This window comes from Ambystoma mexicanum, chromosome 3p, assembly GCF_040938575.1.
Source record: "Ambystoma mexicanum isolate Mex_15411 chromosome 3p, UKY_AmexF1_1, whole genome shotgun sequence".
NCBI lineage: Eukaryota > Metazoa > Chordata > Amphibia > Caudata > Ambystomatidae > Ambystoma > Ambystoma mexicanum.
The window spans coordinates 1246923947-1246950640 of NC_090925.1; the positions used below are offsets into that span (position 1 = coordinate 1246923947).

Consider the following 26694-nt stretch of genomic DNA (forward strand, 5'->3'; position numbering starts at 1 on the left):
GGATGAGATCGATCTAGCAAGGAGACTGGCAGAGAGTTGGCAGGAAGACTAGACCACTGAGAGGCCAAAGAGAGGCCCTGACTGACTGGCTGGTTGCAAGGGAGCTGGAGAGGAGAGAGATGGGATACATTAGAGACATGGCAAAAGGGGTGTATTGCTGATATGAGGCCTAATTGATCTGAATAAGACACATGCAATGGGGAATTAGGACAGACACTCACATAGAGCTTTGAGTTTGGAGAAGGGGAAATCAGGCAGGGATTGTCTTATAGAGAAAGTGTGGTGTGGATTGAAGAGGAATGCTGAATGCCCACACTTTCCATATGTATTTTGCATTAGCCTGATAGATCCAGCTGGACTTGATAAATTGCTATTAGATTGCTTGCATTAGACGCCTGTAAGGCTTACATGTATTGCATTGTAGATTTGCACCCAGAGCATAAAAAGGTGCAAATTCGAGATTTGCATTATAGTAGTGTTTGCATCATGCCTTGCTGTGCATGAATAAATGTATTCCATTGTGTTATAATTGAAACTGATGTGCGTTTTCATTTGTGTCCATTGTTATCTTATTTCTCGTGTCATTTCTTAGTGTTTGGTGTGGTTTGTCGTGTATGTTATTTCATTTTGTCTCTATTCTTAGGGTTATGGTATTAAGGTATGTTTGTGTCCATAGCATAGTAACTTAGGAGTAACACAGTGCACAATCACCCTGAGATACAAGAGCATGGGGGGGAATAGTGATCTACACCACCCGAGGTAGATTTGGAGACTAGCAAGTGGTCGCCCATGTGGGGCTAGGCCAAAGGTAATTTTGTTTAGAAACTAACAGAATCTGAAGACTGGAGGTAGTGACCACTGGCGATGTACATGGAAACTATAGTCAGTGAGCGCTATAAAGGAATGAGAAGTGGGTAAACCCAAGGCATCAGCTAACAGACAGCCAGTTAGTGGGCTCCTAAGTGGGGACAGACTAAGGAAGCATATGCTGAATTTTAAAGGGAGAGGACGTCCTAAAGACACTTTGGCATCCTCTAAGGTAAGCAATCGAGGGGCAGAAGGAACAATCCCAAAGTGCTGGCAATCAGGGGTGAAAGGTTCTCCGGGTGAGACTAGATCCCCAAGACAACAATCGCCAGATACAGTGACAACAGAACAAGGAGAAACAATGGCAATTTCAAAAGAGGAATTGATGCAATGTTTGGCCGATCACCAACAGCGCCTAAGGGAAACACTGCAGGAGTCTTTTCAGGAACAAATCACCATGATAAGAGCCAATATATAAAACAGCGGTACAAGAAATAAAAGGGGAGATCGCAAAAATAGATGAACGTCTAGAAACTGCAGAACGCACTCTACAAGAATTGCCAGAAGACTGATGAAAGTCTGGAACAGCTTGCACGGATGACACACATTCAGTGTGAAGAATAGGTCAAGGCGATCTAATATTCGCATCAAAAAGGTTCCAGAGGAAATTGCAGATAAAGATCTTAAACACTCTATACAAACTATGTGCCAACTTACTCCTAGAAATTCAGTCGGATGATGTTCTCTTGGATGGCATTCATAGGGTGGGACCTCCCAGGAAAGAACCGGGCGGCCTGACCCCGGGACCTGTTGGCCGCATTTACATCATATGGGGAGAAGGAGGGAGTCTTGAGAGTGGCATGGACAGGATCGACTCTTACCATCAATGGCTCGGACGTACAGCTCCATCATCCTTTTCACCCTATTAAAAAAAAAAAGCCAGATGAATCCGGTCACCAGCATCCTCCACCGGTAGAAGGTACGGTATAGGTGGACTTTCCCTTTTGGATTGCTATTTTCTTCTTGGAAGCGGAGGCAATTCTGAGTCACAACATTTGAAGAAGGGCTGGATGCGGTAGCACCGGAAAGTAGAGATCGAACAGGGACGTCGGATGTGGGAGGATGAACCACTCAGCAAAGGCGACGATAACAATGGTCCAAGGAAAAATGAGACAACAGAATTACTCAAACTCCGAAAGGCTGGGACAAAAGGGAAGGACACACCACAGTTGGAAGGATGAAGATGGTGGGGACTAGATAAATCAGGTACACGGAAAACCATGGATGGGACGTTTGGAAATAACTGGGGGAGGGCGATCAGAATTGGCGATGGAAGGTCGAGATGAGAAATGGGGATGAAACGGAGGACCGAAAATGGGATCTCTTGGAGAAGGTTATATCTCTCCGCAGTTGGTTGTTCCCAGGAAGATTACCACCACATTGAAGGCTACTCCCGTGGTTGTCACTAGGACACATGTACCGACCCAGGTCAAAGTTTGGGGGGAGGGGAGGAGTGTGAGAAGGGTTACGGGGGTACCAACATCAGCAGGATGAACCGGAAGATATGGTGCGGGGAGGTGGACAGGTGAAAAAGAATTCTATATTTCCTAAGAAGTGGGGGGCACGCACTCTATCTTAAACAACAGAAAGAAGGGATTGACAGAAAGCTTGGTGGTACTAATTGGGGCGTAGAGGTTAAGGTGCAACGAAAAAGGAAAGATTGTTCAGATATAGTATTTAGTATGGGCTTTAAAGTGCTCATGTATAATATTTGAGGGTTGAACTCTCCTGCAAAACGATGTAAACTGGTATCATTCCTGAGGTTCCAGATACCAGACTTTCTCGCGCTCAAAGAAACACATATCCGTAGAAAAGATAAATTGCGCCTTAAATTACAAGGCTAACCACAGATATTCTAGGCTAATATGAATTAGAAGGAAGCGGGGATCCTCAAAGCGTTTAGGAAGAATCTAGAGGTGGTCATATTGGACTCAATAAGTGATAAACAAGGGAGGTATCTATATGTAAAATTCGGAATTCAAAGGGAAGTATTTACCGCAGCGACGGTGTACGCACCGAACGTGGGACAGGAAAGTTTCCTGAAGACTACATTAGCGGTACTTGAAAAAGTAACATACAGCCATTTAAAACTGACAGGGGATTTTAATGCAATATGGGATGCGCAAATAGACACTAGCCGCGGACTACACTATCACAACAGCTCAAAGACACATTTATACAACTATGATTGGTGAATGTGTGGCAAGCCAAGAGGGGAATGGAAGTTGGATTTACATTTTATTCACATGTCCACAAAACCCAATCTTGAATAGATTATATCTGTGTTTCAGCTAGATTGGTAGGACGACTCCAGGAAGTTGCTCTGGGATTAATTGCGCTTTCGGATCATGCGCCCCTGGAGATTTAGCTCAAATCAACCGGGTACCCCCGCTTTGCATTGCTCAAGTTCCTGCCCAAAGCACTAACCTCTTCATTGTCGCACTTGTATGATGACTGGCCTGACCCTGATGTCTCCCAAGCCATGATCTCCATCTAGGATCGACACACCTGCACATGCACCAGCTCGATCCCCTTTGATGCTCGACCACCGAACCAAACCTTGAGAGTGCCCGATCCCCACAGCTCGAATAAACGATTTGAGACTGCAGCCAGTTTCTGTTCAACCCAGACTAGACGGCAGCTTGCCGCTGGACTACAGTGACTTCCACATCTTTGGGCTGAGGAGCACCAGCGATTGATGACGAGAAGCCAGGTAAAATGCTGTCAAACCACCTAGACTTTAGCAAATGTATTATTGACTAGTATCTACCCCCAGGTCCATCTTTGAGCCCTAGCCTGTATAGGTCATTCTAATTGGGCTGTTATATTGGCTCAGCTCAGCTACTATGTCCTTCCTGTTAGCACTCCAGAAGCAGCCCCGTCACCACCCATTGAGGCTTGCCACTTTTTCACTACCCACTGTGGTCCATTTCCTTTACTGTAGCGTGATTTACCCTGCCGGCGCTATGGACTGCATTTCACTTACCGGCATCCTCCGATTCACTCTGCACCCATCTGTGTTGTGCTTCTACCTACTGGCGACCACTGTTTCAAACCTGCTCTGTTTTGTTCTGGCCCACCTGCAAAATTGATTGACTTTTGCAACCTGCTGTGTTTTGCTCTGACCCACCACCAACCGCTGGTTAACTTTAACCATGCCATGTTTTTGCTTCTGATCTACATGCAACCACCTGAACATTTCTTTCTCCATGTGCTGTGTTTTACATCGTTACCTGTGCTCATACTTGATGTAGCCCCTCATTCCATGAGTCGAGGCTCTGCCAGTGTTTAGTCACTTTTACCCGCTTGTCTTAATTGCTGTCTACATGCCTGACGTAGCCCATCATTCCATGAGGTGAGGCTTTTCCAGTCTGTAGTCGCTCTTATCTGCTTAGTCTTAATTGCATGTCTAGTTCTCCTTTAAATGCAGTTTACCTACTTGTCCCTGCACTTTAATTGTTTTGTGTCTACTGTACCTCTCACCTTCCCCCGCTCCTACACTCCCCTTCCTTCCCCGTTTCCCCCTTCATGTCTCAGCACTTGCATGTTCTAAATCGTCTCACGACCTAGTCAGAGCATTTTGTTTGTTCTTTATTTTCTTCCCTTCTTCCCCCTTCCTACACTTCTCCTCCTCCCCTCTCCCCTTCTCTCATGTTATAAGCACTTGCACATTGAATGTTTCAAGTCCTTTTAAGAACGTTTCTGTTTTATACCCTCTTCCCCTTCCTTATGCCCCCCGTCTTGAAGCACCTTGAAACACAATTCTGCTGTATAGTGCACATTTCAAATAACCAATAAATAAAACCATTTAAAAAATCCCTTTTGCAACCTCAAAACGTATCCTTTTAACATTATGGTCTGTTGCCTTTTGTCCACCTGCCTCGTTACCCAAAGTGCTGCATCTTTTCTATCTTTGCATATTCTGTGTGCTTTCTACAGGAGTGGGTTTGTGCAGTGGTTTCTAGTTAGTTATTATTGTACATGGTGTGTTTGATTAAAGCATATATCTTTATAGAACTTTGATTGGACATTCCTTTATTTTGGACTGCTATACTTCGTTGTTTGGGTTGGCACTGAATGACAATCACAGCCCTCTTGAGAGTATTGCCTTTCCTCAGGACAAATTTCCACAAAAGGTGAAGGGGGTATATCTCTTGACTCTACCTGTTTTACATTTATGATTGTGTTGGCTCCAGGTTTTCCGGACGAGTGATGGCTGAGTGTGCATTTTTCGCCTCTACTCATCTTTGTACTCCTGCAGTGCAGAAGTCAATTCGTCAGACACCCTAGACCGAAAGGGAACTACTTAGGATAAGACTCATCGGGGGAGATGGAGGGAGGCCAAACAATGGAGGGGAGAGAGGGAAGAACGAGAGGAAAAGGCAAGGAACAGGGGAGAAAACCCTGCTCGGGAAGTCTGAAATTAGATTCCCGATCCCTGGAATATAGACCACTTCTGGTGAAAGCACCTTTTCTACTCCCCATTTACTCAGTTTCAAAAGGGAGAGACTTCAAGGCAATATTATGTTGTCCCACATCACTGCGGTTTATATAGGTCATAGCAAGCCTTGTAGTGCTGGTTTTGCTTGGAATTATGGAAGTTGTAGTTTTCATACATGTCAAATGGGAAATAAAAAAATACAAGTCCTAGAATCCAAAAAAGGGTAAAACAGGACTGGGTTGCCTTCTTACACATGGTGTGAAACTTGAGAGCGATTACTTTGGTAATGTAACTTCTCATAATCCCCTCAACCCCCCCACACCCCCAGTACCAAGAACTAATTTTCTGTGAGGTCAATGCATATGCAAATTAGGGGGTGTTTAACATCTGTTTCAGGGACAGTGCTGCAAATCCAAGGACTGGCCCTTTTCTGTACCCAAATGTGATTACTGGAGGCACCACTCGTGCCAAAGCTATAAAACTCCAACTGTGTGACCTTCCTCCAGGAGGTACTCTGCCCGTTCTATGGGACTGTAACAGTGCCTTGCTAGTCTTGGTTCTCATTAGGATAGGTATTCCCTTTGGGTACTCAAAGACTAAGGCAGAAATTCTCTTTGTGCAGCAATGCAACCTCCCCCCAAACCGCACTTGCATCGGTCTCTGTAAGCCCCCTCCCCCAAAACATTTCAAAAGAAGTTGTTCCCTTGGTGGTGATGTAACAACCTGCCTCCTGATTACAATGCGAGTGTGGGGAGCGCCATGGCCTTTGCCTATGCTTTTCTGGAGGACAGAGGCAGACTTAGCACTCGGTTGACAGACAAAAGGAGACGGGCCCTGTTGTTTCCCGGTCCAACACCTTTCCATCTCATCACACCAGCCACAATACAAATGCACTCCTCCCTGCTTGCTGGCAGTGAGGCACATTGGAATAACGAAGGGCAGCGTTAGGGCTCGCTCTGAGGGCCCAACTAAACATTTGTCAGGGCTCTTGGGGGCCCATTTCAATATGATTGGGCCACCCTTGCCAACAGTTAGGCGGGGTGGTCACAGTCTGTGGCACCGTTGGGTTGCTTAAATAAGAATGTATACACCGAATGCATTTTAATCTCACTGGGCAGGCAGCCAGAGGTGAGCTGCAAGACAAAACTGCCACTGAAAAGTTAGTAATTGCTCTGTCAGAAAGATGCTAATGCTGATGAAACCAGAGTAAAAGGAAAAGAGGTGTAAACACTGCTGGATGCTATCAAAGGCAATCTGTAAACTGATGCCAAGCACATATTTGAAGTCTTCAACTAAGGCAGTGGTCTTCAAAGTAGAGGGACCAAAGGATGTGCAGGGGGACCTCAAAACTCTTCAAAATAAGATTAAGATAAATGTTTTTAATATAAAAAAGGATTAAGGTTACAGCTTTAAATACAAAATATAAGCAGTAGAACATCTGCTTATATTTTAAAGAGCCTGCCCCCCCTCCCTCCCCCAAAACATCCTCTCGCCCCACTGGGGTGCAGGGGAACAACGCATATGCAGGGGGGCAGAGGCCCTGGTGACGTGAGGTATATATTAGCTGTAAGGTGGCAGACCATCTCGACGGACCCCCGCCTCCACGGAATAACACAAAAAAAGAGGGGATTCAGAGAAAGCTCCAATGCTTGAACGTGTAATCCGAGGGCAACCTGTGGAGGCTTCCCCGACAACGACAAACAGAGACGAGGACACCAGCCGAAGAGCACGCCAGCAGTGGAAGACTTATCCCAGCATAGCAGTTCCGAAGCAGTGCTGGCGGCAACCAGTGCCCCGGGCTTGGCGTGCATGCGAACCGCCCCAGTGGGGCGAAGAGCGATGCAGTCCGGGGACGCGTAGAGCTTACGGCGTCCCCGCCGCAACTCTCTGTGGCAGCCCTGCATCCCCGCCGGGGCTCGATTCTGCGCAGGAGCGGACTGCACCCAGAGGACGAAAAGGATAGAGGTGCAAGAAGACCTCCGCTATGCTCCTGAAGGTATGAGGTGTTGTTTCCTCGGCCCTTATCCCCGCTGAGCCCTCCAGCACCCTACTGGACCCATTCCCTCCCTGAACTCTACATGTCAACCGGCAATACAACCAGCATCGGCCAAAGCGCGCCGGGGGAACGAACAGGGACACACCACCATCCAAACCCACATATAAGGCCTGAGGACTGCAGGTCTTAACCTGCCTGTCCTCCCGCAGTCCCAAACACCTCGGGTAAGAAGAGGTGAATGAAGATGCTATGACAATCACGAGCAAAGGCTGGGAGAGGCGAAATAAGGACCCGAAACGGCACACATAACCAAACTACATTATGCCCTTTGTGACAAACCTTTTTCACCCATGCCGTATGTAAAACATGAGCACCTACCACCCATGCACAAGGCAATGAATGGTAACACGGTGCACCTGATAATGCTGCGCAAGACCCTCCCTCACAGCCTGCATAGCACACGCCAGTAATATTTGAAACAGTAGTAGCTGCTGCGCCGGAAGAACCAAACATGTCCTCATAAAGCGAAGTAGAGGTGTGTGGCCCCCGACTAGGGGCGTGTGCCCGCCTCTCCCCTTCACAATTGCGACAACCACATCCGTGGGTGAAACAGTCTCATTTTGATGCATAGAGCCCGTCAACTAAGCACAGCACAGCACCTACTCTCAATAACTGTTGTGGCGTGTGATATTGAACAATTTTCGTACTCTTAAGCAAACAGTGGCAAAAGCCTGTACCACATAACATACAAAGAACACCTGGCCAGATTTGCTTTCCAACATACCAACAAGGGGAATTCCCCGATCAACACAACAGAAATGACGTCCAACAGCTAGGATTCTACAGCAACCAAAGGCGACATTGCAGCCATAATCGACAAAATAAGGGGAATGCGCACAGACATAAGCAACAAATTCGACAAGATCTACAGCAGAATTGACCAAATGGAGGACAGACTTAAAGATGTGGAACATAACCAGTGTTCACTCAACACTGTTGAAATGCAGATGGACGCCCAGCTAACCGAAATTGAACGCCGAGAAGCATGGTGTTAAAAATTGATGACTTTGAAAACCGAAAGAGACGGAACAACCTCCACTTTTTCAGAATTCCTGAAACCAAAGCCGAAACTGAGGGTGACTTAAAGAATATCATCCATCGAGTAATCACACTTCTCTTCGACGATGACTCCATCGACACCGCGAAGATCGAGCGGTTACATAAAGCCGGGGGACACAATGGTGGCCCACGGTCAATATTGGTCTGCTTTCACAACTATCCATATAAGTCCAGAATTATCGAAAAAGCCAGAACAAAGGATACAATACTGCTAGACTCTGCACGTATAACAATATTTCAAGATTTCTCATCCCTCACTCTCGTTAAAAGAAGGCTGTGCTTCCCATTGACCAGATGGCTCAAAGAGAAGGGTATTTGCTACAGATGGGGGTATCCCTTGTGTTCGAATGCGATGGGCAAAAATACAAGCTTGTTATGGACATGGAAATGAACAATGCCATCCAATAGCTGGTTGATGGAATGATATCCTCCTCAAACACATACTACCAAAGAATTAGAGTGGTGTCTGAAAGGCCCGAGCAGAAAGAAAATACCTGGGTCTAGAAAATTCTGGAGGCTTAACATGTCCACGCATGTGAGAGCTGATAACCATAGACCGCATAGCATACGTAGCTAACGCACAACAGCAAATACTCATCATGACTCTGGAACCGCAGAGACACAACCGGACTCAATTCAGTCAGACCGTTCTAGCAAATACGCAACAAGCACTCAAACGGCCACTGTTCAGCTCGGAGTTTCCTACGAAAACGCTTAAAACCACCAAGAGAACAATGATACAACGCCATTTGGGGGCTCCTAACAAAATTATATAAAATGAGGGGGTCAGGTCCAAAGACCCCATCAGTGGCTCTGACTCCACGGGATCCTGATGCCGAAGGAGACCGGGCACCTTCAGGGAGGGAGCGGGTACGAACGTCACTCACTCTAGCTGTACATTTCACAAGTCACTCATCACAACAAATGAAGTATAGACTTTCAATTAGCACAAACAGCATATTTCAGAGAGCAGATTCCACCTATGCTGCGGATGACAGGAACAGTTGATGCACATAGGGTCAATAGCCTCTGAATATGCACACTCAATGTCAAAGGGTTAAATTCGCCAACGAAAAGGTCCTTAGTCTCCAGAGAATTTAAGCGATCGAACATTGATATCATGTTCCTACAGGAAACCAGATACCAAAGAGGAGAGGAGCGCAAAATTCCAAGTACTCTCGTAGGCAACAGATATTGGAGTTTGAATATTATCAAAAGGGCCGGGGTCGGGATCTTGATATGTAAAGGGATTTGCATGCAAATTACAAGATCCTGGTCGGACACAGATGGAAGGGCACTCCTAGTCTCCGGAGTAATTGGAAATACACAAGTTACACTTGCAACCATTTATGCACCAAACCAAGGCCAAAGTGGGTTCCTCCAGAGAACCACGGAAAAAATAACCAGTATGGCACAGGTGGAGATTTTAACACCTGGATGGATGCGAACAAGGACCGTCAAACGAAGTCCCATGCGCCAACAGATTACCAAAAACAGGAAACATCAGAGATCCACGAAGCCCTTGAATTGTACGGTATGAGAGACAGTTGGAGATATCTCCACCCGGAGAAAAGAGCTTTCACCTTCTACTCTGCCCCACATGGCACCCTCACGAGAATTGACTATATCTACATCTATGAGGACCTGATAGATGTGACGAACCACTCTGACATTCTTCCGATCGCCTGGTCTGACCATGACATGGTAGACCTACAGTGGAATGAGCTCCCACACCGAAATTCGAAGTGGAGATGTAATGCACATCTATGGAAAGACCCAATCTTCAAGCAAGAACTCGAAAATAAGATCAAACAGTTCTTCATCACCAATGACACACAAGACGTCCGAAAGGAAAGCATATGGGAGGCAGCCAAGGCCACGTGGAGGGGCACTCTCATCAGAGAAGGAGCCCAAAAGAAAAGGGAAAGATCACCGATTGAAACAAACCTTAAAGAATGCCGAAAGACTTGCCCAGTCCGTGCCCATAGAGAGACAGGCCTACCTTGCTGAGGCCAGAAGCCTGAGAGATGAACTGAAGGCGCTCGAGGAAGGGAAGATATTTCTCAAACAACATTTTTATAAAAAACGAAACAAAGCCGACGCCATCCTGGCGGCGCGGCTACGCAAACAGCGCGCTGAAAGATGGATCAAGGAGAAGGCCCAAACCCGATCGCACAACAGAGTCAATCAACACGCCGCAAAAATATACACCAGAGTGATCGCTGCCAGGCTGGAGAAACATCTGCCCAGGCTAATACATCCCGACTAGGTGGGTTTTATCATGGGCCCACAGGGCACTGATCCAATGAGAAAAACACTTCATCCATGTTCCGAGATTTGTGAATCAGGTGGAGACCCGACACTCCTCTTACTAGATGCGGAGAAAGCGTTCGACAGGGTGGCCTGGGACTTTTGGACAGAGTCTTAGTGAAAATAGGTCCTGGCCCAAAACTTCACCGGGTAACCAAAGCAATATACAGCGCTCCCAAAACCAGTGTGGCAGTAAATGGAAGCTATTCAAGGTGGTTCAAATTGAAAAGGGAAACCAGACAAGGCTGCCCTTCCTCATCCATACTCTTCGTGCTCTCTGTAGAACTTCTCGCACAGCAGCTGAGACAGAACAAGTCTGTAGAAGGAATCAAGGTAGGGGACGAGAGATGAGCTTAAGGCACTAGAGGAAGGGAAGATAGTACAGAATCTCCAATTTCTCAAACAAATATTTTATAAAAAAAGGAAACAGCTGATGCCATCCTGGCGGCGTGGCTCCATAAACAGCGTGCTGAAAGATGGATCAAGGAGATAGAAAGGCCAAAACCCGCTCACACAACAGAGTCAATCAACACGCCGCAAGAGATACAGGAAGCATTCGCCACCTTTTACAAGGATCTCTACTCCAACACAGCGCCATCATCTAACCAAGACATAGATGCATTCATTACGGACTCACTTCTCCCATCACTCTCTGCCCCAGAAGCGGAAGCCGTAGAAGCTCCAATTGTGGCAGACGAAGTACAACAGCCCATACAGTGACTGAAAGTAGTCAAAGCCCCCGGTGACGATGGCTACACCCCAGGCTTCTACAAGACCTTTTCCATACTTCTTACTCCCTTCTTGACATCACTCTTCAACAGCATAATAGAAACAGGTACAGCACCCCCCTCGTTTGCCCAAGCCCTGCTGACGGTCATACCCAAAGATGGAGTGAACCCCACTCACTGCAGTTCCTATCGTCCGATATCACTCCTAAACATCGACGCAAAAATATTCACCAGAGTGATCGCTGCCAGGCTGGAGAAACATCTGCCCAGGCTAATACATCCCGACTAGGTGGGTTTTACAATGGGCCCACAGGTCGCTGATATGAGAAAAACACTTCACCTGATTCACGAAGCTCGGAACATGGATGAAGACCCGACACTCCTCTCACTAGACACTGAGAAAGCGTTCAACAGGGTGGCCTGGGACTTTTTGGACAGAATCTTAGTGAAAATAGGTATTGGCCCAAAACTTCACCGGGTAACCAAAGCAATATACACCGCTCCCAAAACCAGTGTGGCAGTAAACGGAAGCTATTCAAGGTGGTTCAAATTGAAAAGGGGAACCAGACAAGGCCGCCCTTGGTCATCCATACTCTTCGTGCACTCCGTAGAACTTCTCGCACAGCAGCTGAGACAGAACAAGTCTGTAGAAGGAATCAAGGTAGGGGGACGGGTATATAAACTGGGCCTTTATGCAGATGACATATTCTTACATACGACAAATCCTCTAACGTCGATTCCCGCAGCAATGGAAGCAATTGAAGCATATGGTCCATTAGCAGGCCTCAAAATAAACGCAGGGAAATCGATCATCCTCCCCTTGGATGAAAGTAAAGATGCCATGGTGGCACGATTCGAACCCCTGGGCATAAAGATAAGCCTGAAGACCCTGTGCTATCTGGGCATCAATCTTACCTGCAATCTTAGAGACCTCTACGACGCTAATTTCCCTCCACTGATCGCAACAATTGAGCAAGATCTCAAGAGATAGAACACACTCACAATCTCATGGATGGGCCGACTCAACGCCTTCAAGATGGTAGTCCTACCCAAACTTTTATACTTATTTCAGATGCTCCCAATCTGCATGCCAAACTCATTCGTCAAAATCATGAAGCACTCAATGCTGACATTTTTATGGCAGAACAAAAAGCTGAGAATCTCTAGACTTCGGAAGGATATTGGAGGAGTCGCTCTCCCAGATATACAACTGTACTACAAGGCCACCCAGCTGCAAATTCTTATTCCGCACATCAGGCAGACGAAAGATCTCCACTGGGTGGACCTCGATAATAATCATCTACGACCAGCAACCGTAGGGGAGATGGATTTGGGTGCCTAGATCCAAACTCCTCCAGAGAATAAGAGAACATCCCATCCTTGGGACCCTGTGGAATGTGTGGAGACAAGGCAAGGTATGGAAGGAATAACAACATGGCCCTCGCTGCTGGGGCACATATAGGTCCCAGGAATACAGGATGCCATTCTGGAACCAGAACGCTTCCAGACGTGGTATGAAGTGGGGTTGGAAAGGGAAGGCCAACTATGGAAGGAAGGGAATTTCATAACCATACAAGAACTTGAGGAGGCACTGAACCTAGGTACGCTCCCGGTTATTTCATATTTACAGCAGACAGAAGATGGAAAGACGACCTGAAAAGGGAACTCACTCCCTTCGAGAAGATACTGGACACATGGACGGGCTCCAGCGGCATAATAGGAGCCATGTACATTGCATTATTGGAGGTCAATAACTCATCTGCTGAGACCCTGAAAACAAAATGGGAGAATGACCTAGGGCAAGAGCTATCTCGCAAAGCCTGGTCACAAATCTGTAGCAGAATCACAAAGACATCCATCGCATGCCAGTACAAACTTCATGGCGTTAAATTGCTCCACAGATGGCAATACGAACCAATTAGGCTAGCAAAAATATCTCAGGGCACAGATCCACACGGTTGGCGCAACTGTGGGACCAAAGCCAATTATTGGCACATGTGGTGGGACTGCTTGGCCGCACAAGTGTACTGGGACGAAGTTCTCAGCTGGGTCAGAGATCTAGATGGTGTTTTTAGGAGCAAGACCCCTTTACTGGTTCCGTTTCAACTGGAGGAATAGGATGATACACTCGTCAAGCTCTCCAAGATGGTCAATGGCTTACTTTTGGCCGCAAGAGCCTGTCTCGTCACCTCATGGAAAAGAGAATCTCTCCCGACAAAATCGGAGTGGGTCACTATAGCAAAAAATATATATCGCATGGACAGCCTGACTGCCGCCCTCCACGGAGTCCGCACCTCAGTATATTTGGCCTGGGCTGAATTCTGTATCAAATATATTGAACTACCCTAAGAAATGTGCTACACTACAAATATTTAACCATGATAAAGACAATCCAATACAACCGTAATGTTAATAATGTGCTAATCAACGCTTTCGATGCCATGTGCTTAGTTAACGTGCTGAACTTCTTCATTTGCAGAGCTTATAGTAACGAGTGTCGATACTCTAGACTGTTAGTGACAATTTACCAAAGCAGGGGGTGGGTGGCTTGGGGTTAACGGGGATAAGTATTATGTTTCCATTCTAAGACCATAGTTCCAGATCGTTCACGCACCAATGTCTTTTTTGTTCTTATTGATCCTGGCTTTGTTATTGCATTGCCTAAAGAACATACTTGTTGTACTTGATAAAACCAATAATAATTAGGTATAAAAAAAGAAGTTTGAATACCACTGAGTGAAGGCGATTGCAGCCAGAAAAGGGTCGCCTGTAACACGCACACAAGGGAAAGTGCACATTTAGGGCCTGATTCACAGAACATTTTCCTATGCGATTGCGCCATTATAAAACACTTCCATAAATCAGGCCCTTAATGCCATGAAAGAAATATGTTGCTGTGCAGTTTGACAGCCAACATAGGGGCAACTGCGTAGCCATCCCCAACCCTACCCCACCCTGAGCTCTTGAACCCATACACAGGATAACAATTTTGCAACACTGTGGGTGTAACGCTCACCTGATTCCCACGGAGGCGCTGGTCCCGGCTGAACTGTTATAGTCTCTTCAATTGAGAAGCGTAGAGCTCGGATGACTCTCTGGACTGGACTCCCTCTTATTGACCGTCTGGCTTGCAGGGTAAGGTTTCTGCAGGCGGAAGAAAAAAGGGTTAATGACCGTTTGGCTGGACTTCCTCCTCAATAATCGCCAACTCTCCGAAAGTCCAATGTCCTGGTGAGCTCTCACCTTAGGCGTATAAATGCTGGGCTCTCCATCCTGCGATTTATGCAGAGGTGCGTGGGTTCCAGTTACGTCACTGGAGGTCCTCAAAGTCTTTTGTGGCCTTAGAAGTGGCACAGGTGCTGAGATGCCAAAAGGTGATGCCGCCGTTACTGCACGAGCGGATGCCAGTAGGTATAAAGAGTTTATAGTCTTGAAGAGATGGGCACCTTTAATGTAGTCTTTGCATTGTCTTTTTCAGGTGCATGGATGCTGAGGGCGTGGTCACTGAGAGCACGACACGTGCGGTTGTACGTAGGTATGGGAATTTCAATGACACCTCAATGTCCCTTGTTTTCTGTTTTCAGGTCTTGAGATGTTGCGGGCGTTGTTCGTCCGTTGCCGTTGCACGTGGGAAGTATGTGAGTATAATGATCTGTGACCTTATTGTAGCACCTCTAACAATGTTCTTTTCTTATTTGCAGGTGTCGGGACCTTGCGGGCGTTTTCCCAGTCGCGGATGCACGTGGGGAAACACGTAAGGGCTTTCTTGCAGTCTTTAATGGCACTTAAATAATGTCTTTTCTTGTTTTCAGGTGCCGGGCTGCTGCGGTTGAAGAGATCGTAATCCGCGCACAAAAGCAGGTAAGAAAAGTAAATGCGGCCGCCTTCACCCGATTCCTACTTAACAATGTTCTTTGTCTTTACAGGTGCCGTTAGGCTGCTGAAGAGAAGGCCGCGAAGAATCCGTGAAAGCACAGATGGATCAGGTAAGCGAGCGCGGCTGCGAACGTGTTGCAACTTGCTAACCTTATGTTTCTTTTGCTTGCAGGTTCTGCCAGTGTCTGGATTCCTGGATGGTAAGTATAGTTCTCGTGTCTTTCTTCCACAGGTTGCTGAGCTGAAGCTGGAGATGTCACTGGAATGCTGGAGCTGACTCGGTGCAGAATAACGCGAAGCACGTTTTCCCAATCGGGTGTGGTTTAAATAGTGTTGGAGTGATTGGGTGTCTTCTTCCTCAGCCTCGCCCAGGTAAAAGAGTTCCTGTGTTCCAGAGCTAAGGAGTGGCACCAGCCCCACCCAGGTAAGAAAGTAGTCCCTGCAGAAGGCTGGGGACTTCATCCTGCCAGCATTTGCAAAAGGTGAGTATGCAGCATGGTCTGCTACAGGTAGGTCCACCCAAGCACCTTTGCAAGAATTATGAGCCCGGCGCCCCTGGCGTCGGGACTGAGGTTCCTTATGAGCCTGAGGCGCCAGGGCATGGTCCAAAGGGCCCCAATAGGGGTTTGCTGGAGCCGGGGACGAGGGTCGTGAGCCTGCTTCCGGGGATGCTGGGCTTGACTTGGCTTCTCGGGAGCAGTGCTCATGACAGCACCCCCCCTCAAGGCCCCTCCCAAACTTGTCTTCCCCGGAGGTTTTGGCCTATTGGGAAAAGTTTGGTGGAATTTTCTGACTAGACGAGGAGCATGGACGTGGTCAGAGGGTTCCCATGATCGTTCTTGAGGTCCGTAACCCTTCCAGTCGATCAGATAGTATAATTTTGATTTGATGATCTTGGAGTCCAGGATGTTTTTAACCTCAAATTCAGGTTCTCCGTTTACTTGGAATAGGCTCTGGAGGTTTATTCAGTCTGGTTCCAGGTTGCATAGGTTTTAGTAGAGATACGTGAAACACCGGATGTATTTTCATGTGGGATGGCAAACCCAATTTGACAGCCACTGGGTTTATTATGGCTGTAATTGGATATGGTCCCAGATATTTTGGGTTGAAGGTGTGAGGTCCTTTAAGTGATAAATGTTTGGTGGATAACCAAACTTGATCTCCAACCTGGTATTGAGGGGCGTCTCTTCGGTGTTGGTCTGCTCCGTTTGTACCATTCTTTAGCCTGTTGTAGGTGGATTGTCGCTTCTTTGAAAGCTTGAGTGATAGCATTGTGAAGTTGATCCACGGCAGGCGTTCCAAGATCTTGGGGCGGGTCGAGATTGGAGGTTCGAGGATGAATCCCATATAAAATGTAAAAGGGACTTTTTCCGGTTCCTGAATGGATTGAGTTGTTGTAAGCATATTCGGCTATCCAAAGGATATCTTTCCAATTACTTTCCGACTGCTGTAGCATACAACGTAAATATTGTTCCAGAGTTTGGTTTGTCCTCTCAGTTTGTCCGTCGGTCTGGGGATGATGGCTGGTTGAAAGTCTCACATCGATTTGAGCTAAACGACAGCAACTTTGCCAAAAGTGAGAGATAAACTGGCTCCCCCTATCTGAGATCAAAACCGAAGGGAAGCCGTGCAATCTTACAATATTTTCAAGGAATTCCCGTGCTAGAACTGAAGCTGAAGGTAAGCCCTTTAGTGGAACGAAGTGGGCCATTTTAGAAAACAAATCTACAATTACTAGAATAGTGTTGTATCCGGAACAGGAGGGTAAATCGGTGATGAAGTCCGTGGAGAGGGTATGCCAGGGATGTGGCGGGATGTCTAGCGGATGCAGGAGACACGCTGGTCTTTCCTTCTGACCTTTGTTTTGGGCACACACACCACAGGACATCACAAACTCCTTTATGTCTTTTCTCCATGACTGCCACCAGAAGTGTCTCTTGACTTTTTCCGAGGTTTTGGCAATGCCTGGGTGGCCCTCCATCAAGGAATCATGGTAGCAAGAGATTACCTGTTTTTGTAAATCGGCATGTGGTAGGAATAGTCGTCCCTGAAAATAAGGCAGGTCTTTTTTTATGATGAAGTCCTTTCCCTTCAGTTGCCAGTTTTGTAAGTCCGAAAGGGTCACAAGTTGTTTAACTTTTGCTTCGATATCTTCGATGGATTGTGAAGAAATCAGGCCCAGGATTCTCTGTTCTGGAATTATTGGCACAGGTTCAGGATTGACAATATTATCTCCCATTCCAATCCGGGAAAGGGCATCCGCTTTGCCATTTTTGTTTCCTGGGGCGATAAGTAATTACAAAGTCAAATTCGGCAAAGAAAAGTGCCCAGCGAAGCTGTCTGGAGGACTGAGCTTTGGCGGTTTTCAGGTATTGTAGGTTTCGATGATCGGTGATTACCGTGACAGTGCGTTTGGCTCCAAGGAGATAGTGCCGCCAGGCCTTGAAAGCGGACTTAATTGCTAAAAGCTCTTTATCTGGGATGGTGTAGTTAATTTCAGGCGCCGAGAACTTGCAAGACCAGAATGCCACGGGGTGCAATTGGTTAGTTTTCGGATCTCTCTGTGATAGAACCGCCCCTATTGCTAAGCTGGAGGCGTCGGTCTCAACGATGTAAGGGAGGTCTGGGCGTGGGTGTTTCAGTATGGGTGCTGAGGTGAACTTGGCTTTTAGCTCTTGAAAGGCCTGTTCTGCTTCCGTTGACCACTCGAAACGTTTGTTTTTTCTTAAGAGGGCAGTGATGGGCTGCACCACTCGTGAAAACTCTGGAATAAACCTGCGGTAAAAGTTGGCGAAACCTAATATGCTTTGGACACCTTTCACGGAAGTAGGTGATGGCCACTTGATGATAGCGTCCACCTTTCTCGAGTCCATGTGGACTCCTTTGGGTGTCAGAATAAAGCCTAGAAATTCGACCTCTGTGACGTGAAAAACACATTTTTCGAGCTTAGCAAAAAGCTTATGTTGGCGGAGTTTTTCAAGGACGGCTCTAACATGTTTCCGATGATCTCCTTCTGAAGATGAGTACACAAGGATGCCATCTATGTAGACGACTACGCAAACATCTATGAGTTCTCTGAGGACATCATTCATAAAATACTGAAAAGCGGCTGGTGCATTGCATAGTCCGAAGGGCATCACTTGGTATTCAAATAGTCCATACTTGGTGCGAAATGCCGTCTTCCATTCGTCGCCTTCTTTATTCCGTACCAAGTGGTAGGCTCCCCGGAGATCTAGCTTTGTATAAATACAGGCGTTCTTAACTTGGTCAAGGAGTTCCGGGATCAGAGGTAGGGGGTATCTGTTCTTTACCGTTATCTGGTTCAGGGCACGATAATCAATACAGGTTCTAAGGTCACCTTCTTTTTTAGGTACGAAGAACAGAGCCGAGGATGCAGGAGACTTTGATGGGCGGATAAATCCATTGGCCAGGTACTGGTCCAGATACTGTCGCAAATGAAGATTTTCAGGCTCAGTAAGGGCGTAAATTCTACTACAAGGGGGAGTGGCTCCGGGTATCAGGTCTATTTGACAGTCGTAAGATCGGTGGGGAGGCAGGGTATTAGCCTGTTCCTTCTGAAAGACATCTTGGAATTCTTGATACTCTGGAGGCAATTGCGGTCCTTCGGATGTTGCTACCGCTAGGCCAATACTGGGTCGAGGATAAGAAGTAGGTGCACACTCTGGGAACTGTATCGTCTTTGCTCACCAATCAATTTGAGGATTGTGTTTCTCCAACCAAGGGATCCCCAGAATTATTTGGAACTGAGGGGCCTTGATCACATCGAACACGATTACCTCCCGATGTCCATCTTGGCCTAATAACGTCACTTCTGTGGTGGTATGGGTTACCGGTCCGGAGGCTATTTCCGTACCATCCACTGTGGTAATGACGTCTTTAATTACCTTAGGACAAAGGGGTAGGTTCATCCTGGAAGCCATCTCGCGGTCTACATAATTTCCAATCGCTCCGCTATCAATGTATGCTTTAATGCCATGCAAACGATCCGGTCGTTCTTGATTTATGAGGAGCATTGACATTATGAAGTGCGAGGTCAAAGAACTGGTTTTTACGCTCGGCAAGCGGACCTCTACACTTGTCGGGCGAGGTCGTTTCCCGGCTCGGGCTTTTCGGAATTCTTATCTGAAGCTCCCACTGTCTTCTTCGGAGGTTTCACCGGGCAATCTCGGAGGAAATGTCCTGAATTTCCACAATAGAGACATAGCTGCAATTGTCGTCTCCTGTCGCGTTCTTTCTGGGTTAGGGGACCCTTTACGACCCCTATTTGCATAGGTTCTACTGCTTCAACTCCTTTGGTGTGAGTTAGTGGTTTAGAGAATACTCGAGTTTCGAACCTGGAGCGGTCTGCCTTTCTGTTTTGCAGTCTGTGATCCAATTGGACCACTAAATCAATGTACTCTGAACAATCTTGAGGGGGATTCACGACCTGGGCTAAGACGTCTTTGAGTTCGCCACGCAAACCCCTGTGGAAAAGCGTGATCCTCTTGTCCTCGGGCCATCTCTTTTCTATGATTTGTCTGTTAAATGACGCAATATAAGCCAGAAGATCCGGATTGCCCTGCCGTAGGGAAAGGAGTTTGTTGTCCAGGGCCTGCCCCTGGGAATGTCTTGCGAAAAGTCTTTCCATATTGGCCTGGAAGGCCTGGAAATTGCGAAGAATCGGGTCATCCTGTGTAACCAGAGGGATCGATCAATCAGCGGCGCTGCCGCTAAGATACGAAAGCACAAAGGCTACTTTAGTCTGATCAGTCGGAAAAGCAGCTGGTCTACAAAGAAAGTGCAATCGGCACTGATTTATGAACACCGCAAACCTCTTAGGGTCACCAGAGAAGCGTTCGGGCGGAGCCAAAGGCACATTTCCGGGCAGATTGATTTGAACAGGATTGGCTGAAGCCACCGGGGTATAGGTCCCTCCTGAATTAGGTAGAGGGGTTTGCCCCGCTTGTGTTTGTAATAACTGTCTGGCGAGGCCATCAGTTCGTTCTTTGGACATAATCAATTCCCTCCTCAGGGCATTCGTTTCCTGGCGGGCAGCATGTACTTCAGCTCTTAATTCCCCTAGTAACTGGGCCAGTTGATCAGTGCCGGAAGTTTCCATAGCGCCTGGGTAGGAGGTTATTGGAGGGCTTCGCGTTCTGTAACGCTCACCTGATTCCCACGGAGGCGCTGGTCCCGGCTGAACTGTTATAGTCTCTTCAATTGAGAAGCGTAGAGCTCGGATGACTCTCTGGACTGGGCTTCCTCTTATTGACCGTCTGGCTTGCAGGGTAAGGTTTCTGCAGGCGGAAGAAAAAAGGGTTAATGACCGTTTGGCTGGACTTCCTCCTCACTAATCGCCAACTCTCCGAAAGTCCAATGTCCTGGTGAGCTCTCACCTTAGGCGTATAAATGCTGGGCTCTCCATCCTGCGACTTATGCAGGGGTGCGTGGGTTCCAGTTACGTCACTGGAGGTCCTCAAAGTCTTTTGTGGCCTTAGAAGTGGCACAGGTGCTGAGATGCCAAAAGGTGATGCCGCTGTTACTGCTCGAGCGGATGCCATTAGGTATAAAGAGCTTATAGTCTTGAAGAGATGGGCACCTTTAATGTAGTCTTTGCATTGTCTTTTTCAGGTGCCTGGATGCTGAGGGCGTGGTCACTGAGAGCACCACACGTGCGGTTGTACGTAGGTATGGGAATTTCAATGACACCTCAATAATGTCCCTTGTTTTCTGTTTTCAGGTCTTGAGATGTTGCGGGCGTTGTTCGTCCGTTGCCGTTGCACGTGCGAAGTACGTGAGTATAATGATCTGTGACCTTATTATAGCACCTCTAACAATGTTCTTTTCTTATTTGCAGGTGTCGGGACCTTGCGGGCGTTTTCCCAGTCGCGGATGCACGTGGGGAAACACGTAAGTGTTAGGCTTTCTTGCAGTCTTTAATGACACTTAAATAATGTCTTTTCTTGTTTTCAGGTGCCGGGCTGCTGCGGTTGAAGAGATCGTAATCCGCGCCCAAAAGCAGGTAAGAAAAGTAAATGCGGCCGCTTTCACCCGATTCCTACTTAACAATGTTCTTTGTCTCTACAGGTGCCGTTAGGCTGCTGAAGAGAAGGCCGCGAAGAATCCGTGAAAGCACAGATGGATCAGGTAAGCGAGCACGGCTGCGAACGTGTTGCAACTTGCTAACCTTATGTTTCTTTTGCTTGCAGGTTCTGCCGGTGTCTGGATTCCTGGATGGTAAGTATAGTTCTCGTGTCTTTCTTCCACAGGTTGCTGAGCTGAAGCTGGAGATGTCACTGGAATGCTGGAGCTGACTCGGTGAGCGTCCTGCTGCAGATGCAGAATAACGCGAAGCACGTTTTCCCAATCGGGTGTGGTTTAAATAGTGTTGGAGTGATTGGGTGTCTTCTTCCTCAGCCTCGCCCAGGTAAAAGAGTTCCTGTGTTCCAGAGCTAAGGAGTGGCACCAGCCCCACCTAGGTAAGAAAGTAGTCCCAGTTCAGGGAATAGTTCCTCCCAGCAGAAGGCTGGGGACTTCATCCTGCCAGCATTTGCAAAGGTGAGTATGCAGCATGGTCTGCTACAGGTAGGTCCACCCAAGCACCTTTGCAAGAATTATGAGCCCGGCGCCCCTGGCGCCGGGACTGAGGTTCCTTATGAGCCTGGCGCCAGAGGCGCCAGGACATGGTCCAAAGGGCCCCAATAGGGGTTTGCTGGAGCCGGGGACGATGGTCGTGAGCCTGCTTCCGGGGATGCTGGGCTTCACTTGGCTTCTCGGGAGCAGTGCTCATGACAGCGGGACTGTTGGCATACAAGGCACTGATGTGTTCTAATTTGTCTTCTGGACCTCTCCAGCAAAAGATATGCAGAACCCTCATTTGCACAATATTGATTGACATGATCAGTAGCGACATCACAGTAAATAACATTACAAGCAGTGACATCAGTCTTCAATACTCTAGAATACCTTTGATAAAGACATTAAAATTGTTTTCACGCATTAGCCAAGAGAATAATATGCTGTGCAACACATACATATTCACTATTGTAAATATCCAACTCAATAATTTAGTAAAACATGAGGGTTTTTCTTCATAGCAAATAAAATCACTTCTAGCGACACCCAATGCCAGCAGTTCAAGCACAGTAAGATTAAATGATTTGCCCATGATCACACATTTTGTTAAAGTTGTGAAATCAGGATCTGGACACAGGCTGTAATATAAGCACTTGACTACATATCTTCCCAGTGATCAGTTACATAAATATTTTTTTAAAGTTTGGGTTTCCAAAAATGAATTCGTTTTTCTATCAATGCCTTGAAAAGTACACAAATCACATAAGAAACCAACCTGACACTGCATACATCGTTATAGATATAGGTCAAGCAAAAAGACAATGTATAGCTTTATTTTCACCACCTTGAATGCAAATTTGCAGTAGCAGCCTGCAAAGGAAGGTGGACCTACAAACATCATTTGGTTTAAAAAAAGGTATTTGCAGTGAAGGAGAACGCAATACAGGGTAATCTACTTGAGGCATTATTTTACACAGCATGCAGCATTATACTCCACTCCCATTTATAATCACCCACCAATTGCAGCTTTTAAGGGACAACACTTGGTTTGTTGAAATGAGGTAGACACAAAGCTGAAACTGGAGGTGCTAGTGCAGGATACATTCTTATCTAAGTGGCTGCATTTTAATTGTTTACCTGCTCGTTTATATAATGCAGCTGTGACTGCGTGTAGGTGGGCATCTATGGCAAGCACCTGCCCACCACGCATCACAAATAGGCCCCCATTTTACTCCTTTCCCTCCTACTTCCATTTTCTCCCACACAGCAATCTTTTTGCCCTCCTTTTTTCCTCACTGGCAATTTCCTGTCTACTATCACACTCTTTCCTGCTCTTTTTTTAACCCTATGTCATCCTCTATTCTTGCCTTATTCCCCTTAATCCTCCTCTTGCCTTTTCTTTCATCATTTCTGCCAGAGGTTCTTTGTTATAAAGATATCACTCTCTTCGTCCTTTGGCTGCTATTCACATACTCACCTGCCTTCCTTCACCAAATGTTTCCCTCTCTCGTTTACCCAACTCACAACAGCTGCCTTTACACTGCTGCCCATCCACACTCACTTGCTTCCATTCTCTCCCTTTCTACTGCCCTCCCTTACTCTTCATTTCTCCCCAACTCTTTAGACCTCCATTATTCCCCTTACACTCTTGAATCCCCTGCTCTACATTTCCCCACCCTTTAATCCTCTTCACCCGGCCCCTTCTCCACTTTTCTCCCTCACCATCCTAACCGTATTCCCTCTCCATTTCCATTCACTGCCCTGTAGAGCTGGAGGAGATATGGAGGTGGTGGATTGGAGTTAAGGGGTTATAAGTGCCACAAGTAGCGCCCACAAAAAAAGGTGAACTCCTTTAAGTTTGTGATGTTCAATGATATTACAAGTGTGTGGAGTAAGAACACTGAGGACATTCTCAAAATGGTTCTGCATGCTGTAGGAATTATTCAATGATATCACCTCCTGTAATGTCCATTCCCATTGCCTTGAACACTATAGTTTCCAATATTAGCTTCAGGCTTGATCTTTCAAGATTACCACAATTAACAGCAAAACGAGGCACAGCTGTCTCTAGTAAGAGTCACACCCCAATAAAGAAAACTGTTAAAAAGAAACACAAGTTAAAGAAAACAAATTAAAAATAGTAACATTTGTCCCTAAATGGCTGCATTGTGCAACCCCGCCCACTCTAGGCTCCGCCTCCATGACCCGCACACCTGGGGCCCTTTGTCATTGTTGGCCACTGTGCCCTTTGCCTTAAATCTGCCCTTGCTGAAGGAGAGGAATTCTAACTAGGTGGTAGCGAAGGTGTTGCGCGTGTTACGGGTGCGGTTGCCTCTGCGTGCAAGCGAATAGTGGTCTTTGGGAGGCATATCTGTTAAAAAATATATAATTATCCAGCTACCTTACTGCACATTCAAACGACGTCTAACGATTCGATGATGGCAAGTCGGCTGTGCTATCAGCCGCAGCGTCTTCCCACCAATATTGTCGCCCCTTACATTACCCTGTAACGGTTCCTTACCTGGCAGCTTCAGAGCCCGAGATAGCACCGTAGCCATTGTTGATGATAAGAGGCGCGCTCGGGATGCTGGGAGTTGTAGTTTAGGACCGGACTAGAACATGGGGTTGTTGTGTGGATGAGAGTCTGTGTATCATTGGTTCCAAACTAGCAGCTGCAGAAGGCTTCTATACTTCGAACCCAGAGAAAAACGAACAAATGCCGCTCAGTGTGTATGACAGGCGCGAGTGTTTGTAAAACCAAACCTCAGAAAAAGGTCTTAAACAAGTCCGACCCCCTAAATGACTCGGTTTGGCTAAAAAAAAAAAAAAAAATAGATTCCTCGAAGTAGTGCGTCCTTTAAGTTACTGTTTGGTGGAGCTTTTCGTTGATCCTTTTTGCATTTACTGTGTCCCTCTTTTTTATACTACGACCTATTTAAGATCAGTTGATTTCCTTCCTTTTATTTAACTCTTCTCTATATAGTGCGTGGGTCTCTAGGGAAAAGAACGAAGATAGCTGCATGCATGAAAAGTGAACATGTGCCGTGCTTATGTCCTACGAGGGGCTGTGGGCTCCTACGAAAGGATGGGTGGTTGGGATGCAGGACGGGCAGAAGTGGGCATGTATTGCATTGATTTCTTTTTGTGTGATGGCCGGTGTAACGTCACTTTTTGCTTGCATTTGTGTGCCTCATGATTTGTTGATTTCTCGCAGGGTGATTCCTGTACGCTGGCTATCCTGCAGAACCATTCCCTTACTGTGGTGCACAATTCAAGAGTGAAGCTGCAAGTGCCAGCAGCTGTCTGCAGGCAGCCATGTAACTTGGGATCTGTGGTCTCGTTATATTTTAAAAATGTAGCAGTTCATCATCTCTTCTCAAATCTGCAAGTATGCATTGTTTACTTAGTTTGTCAGCTTTTCAAATCTTAATTCAAATGGTGTCCATTGATTTTGGCATTCCACTTTGTAGAATAGCAGATGGGAGTTGTGATGTCTGTCTGCTGTGCAGCATGCAGACCCGGCATCCATGTGTAGGCCTTGATGGGCCTGCGATGGTGCGCTGCGCTCTAGGTTCGTGGGCAAGGAAAACGCGACCACTCTGTTGGGGGCATAAACCCGGACTGGCGTTCTCACATCAGTTCCGGTGATTCCTTTATTTCTCCTGTGTCACGTGACCCCGAACTAACTGGGCACGTGACACCACAGGAGTCTCTGTTGTTTTAAGCATCATATTCTACGTCAAGACGGGAGGCTCGGATTATGCTTTTTCTTCAACTTTACTGATCAGCAGCAAAGAAAATCACCAATGAACATGAAACACATAACTAATAAAAAACTACCATAACCATGTTTTTTGAGTCTTTGTAGTTCATTTCTATTGGTCTTCAACTGACCATGTGATGTCTCTGAACCAATCAAACAGGTCCTTAATGCTTAAAGCCTCCTGTCCTCTTTCCATTCCTCCTCTTTCTTTGCTGCTCGGCAGCGAGTTAAGTGCCTTTTTTATTCTTTCTTACTACAGTGAGAGTGTTTGTGTGGAGAGTGTTTGTATTTGATTATCACACGCGCGTGCGATTAATATAAGGTGGAGCATATCCGCATTACCTTTATTCGGTTCTTGGGAGTTGCAGCCGCGACGGGGCTGGTGCTCCGGCGACCGCAACTCCACAGAGCCATCACAGAGGGCACTGCGGCCACGGAAGAGAGAGAACGCGACGGGACCACGTAGTTCCGGCACTAACTCTCTTTCATTGCTGAGACCGTTATGGAGCGAGTGAGAGGAGATTTATACGATCGCTGACATTCTATTAAATTCGGAGAGATCATTTATCACATATTCGTTCCGCTTTCTAAGCGCAACGTTCTGACTGAACACAACGTTCAGCACCCCTGCAGGCCAATAGATGTACCGCACAATATTACGGGCACAGTCCCAGGTAAAACCTGATTATTTACATATATAATCATATATGATATTACAGACCAGGTGATCAATAAATATATATATATATATATATATATATATATATATATATATATCAATACATAGAGGATATAGAGTAAGATCTTAAATCCTGGTATACTTTGATTCTATTGAATTCCCCAGTGTTTCTGTGCAAACATGAGCTCCTCCATTGATGAGGGGAAGGCTAGCATTAGCCAGAAAAGGAGCCATACAGAGATGACTCAAGTGCTCCAGAAAGCCCTAGGGCCTCACTGGGACATGGACCACAGCAGATAGCTCTGATGGAGGACTGGCTCAAGTTCTCACAGGGCCTGG

At 46.7% G+C, this 26694-nt stretch overlaps 1 protein-coding gene across 2 annotated transcripts in view; it reads right to left on the bottom strand.

Annotated features, from left to right (window-relative positions):
* Window positions 1-24675, bottom strand: part of FAM234B (family with sequence similarity 234 member B) — a 393337-nt gene extending 368662 nt beyond the window's left edge. For both annotated transcript variants that reach the window (XM_069652723.1, XM_069652722.1), the window contains exon 1: window positions 24435-24675. In XM_069652723.1, the coding sequence (XP_069508824.1) occupies window positions 24435-24471 (37 nt within the window). In that variant the 5' untranslated portion in view covers window positions 24472-24675. The remainder of the gene's footprint in view (window positions 1-24434) is intronic.
* Window positions 24676-26694: the final 2019 nt, after the last annotated feature.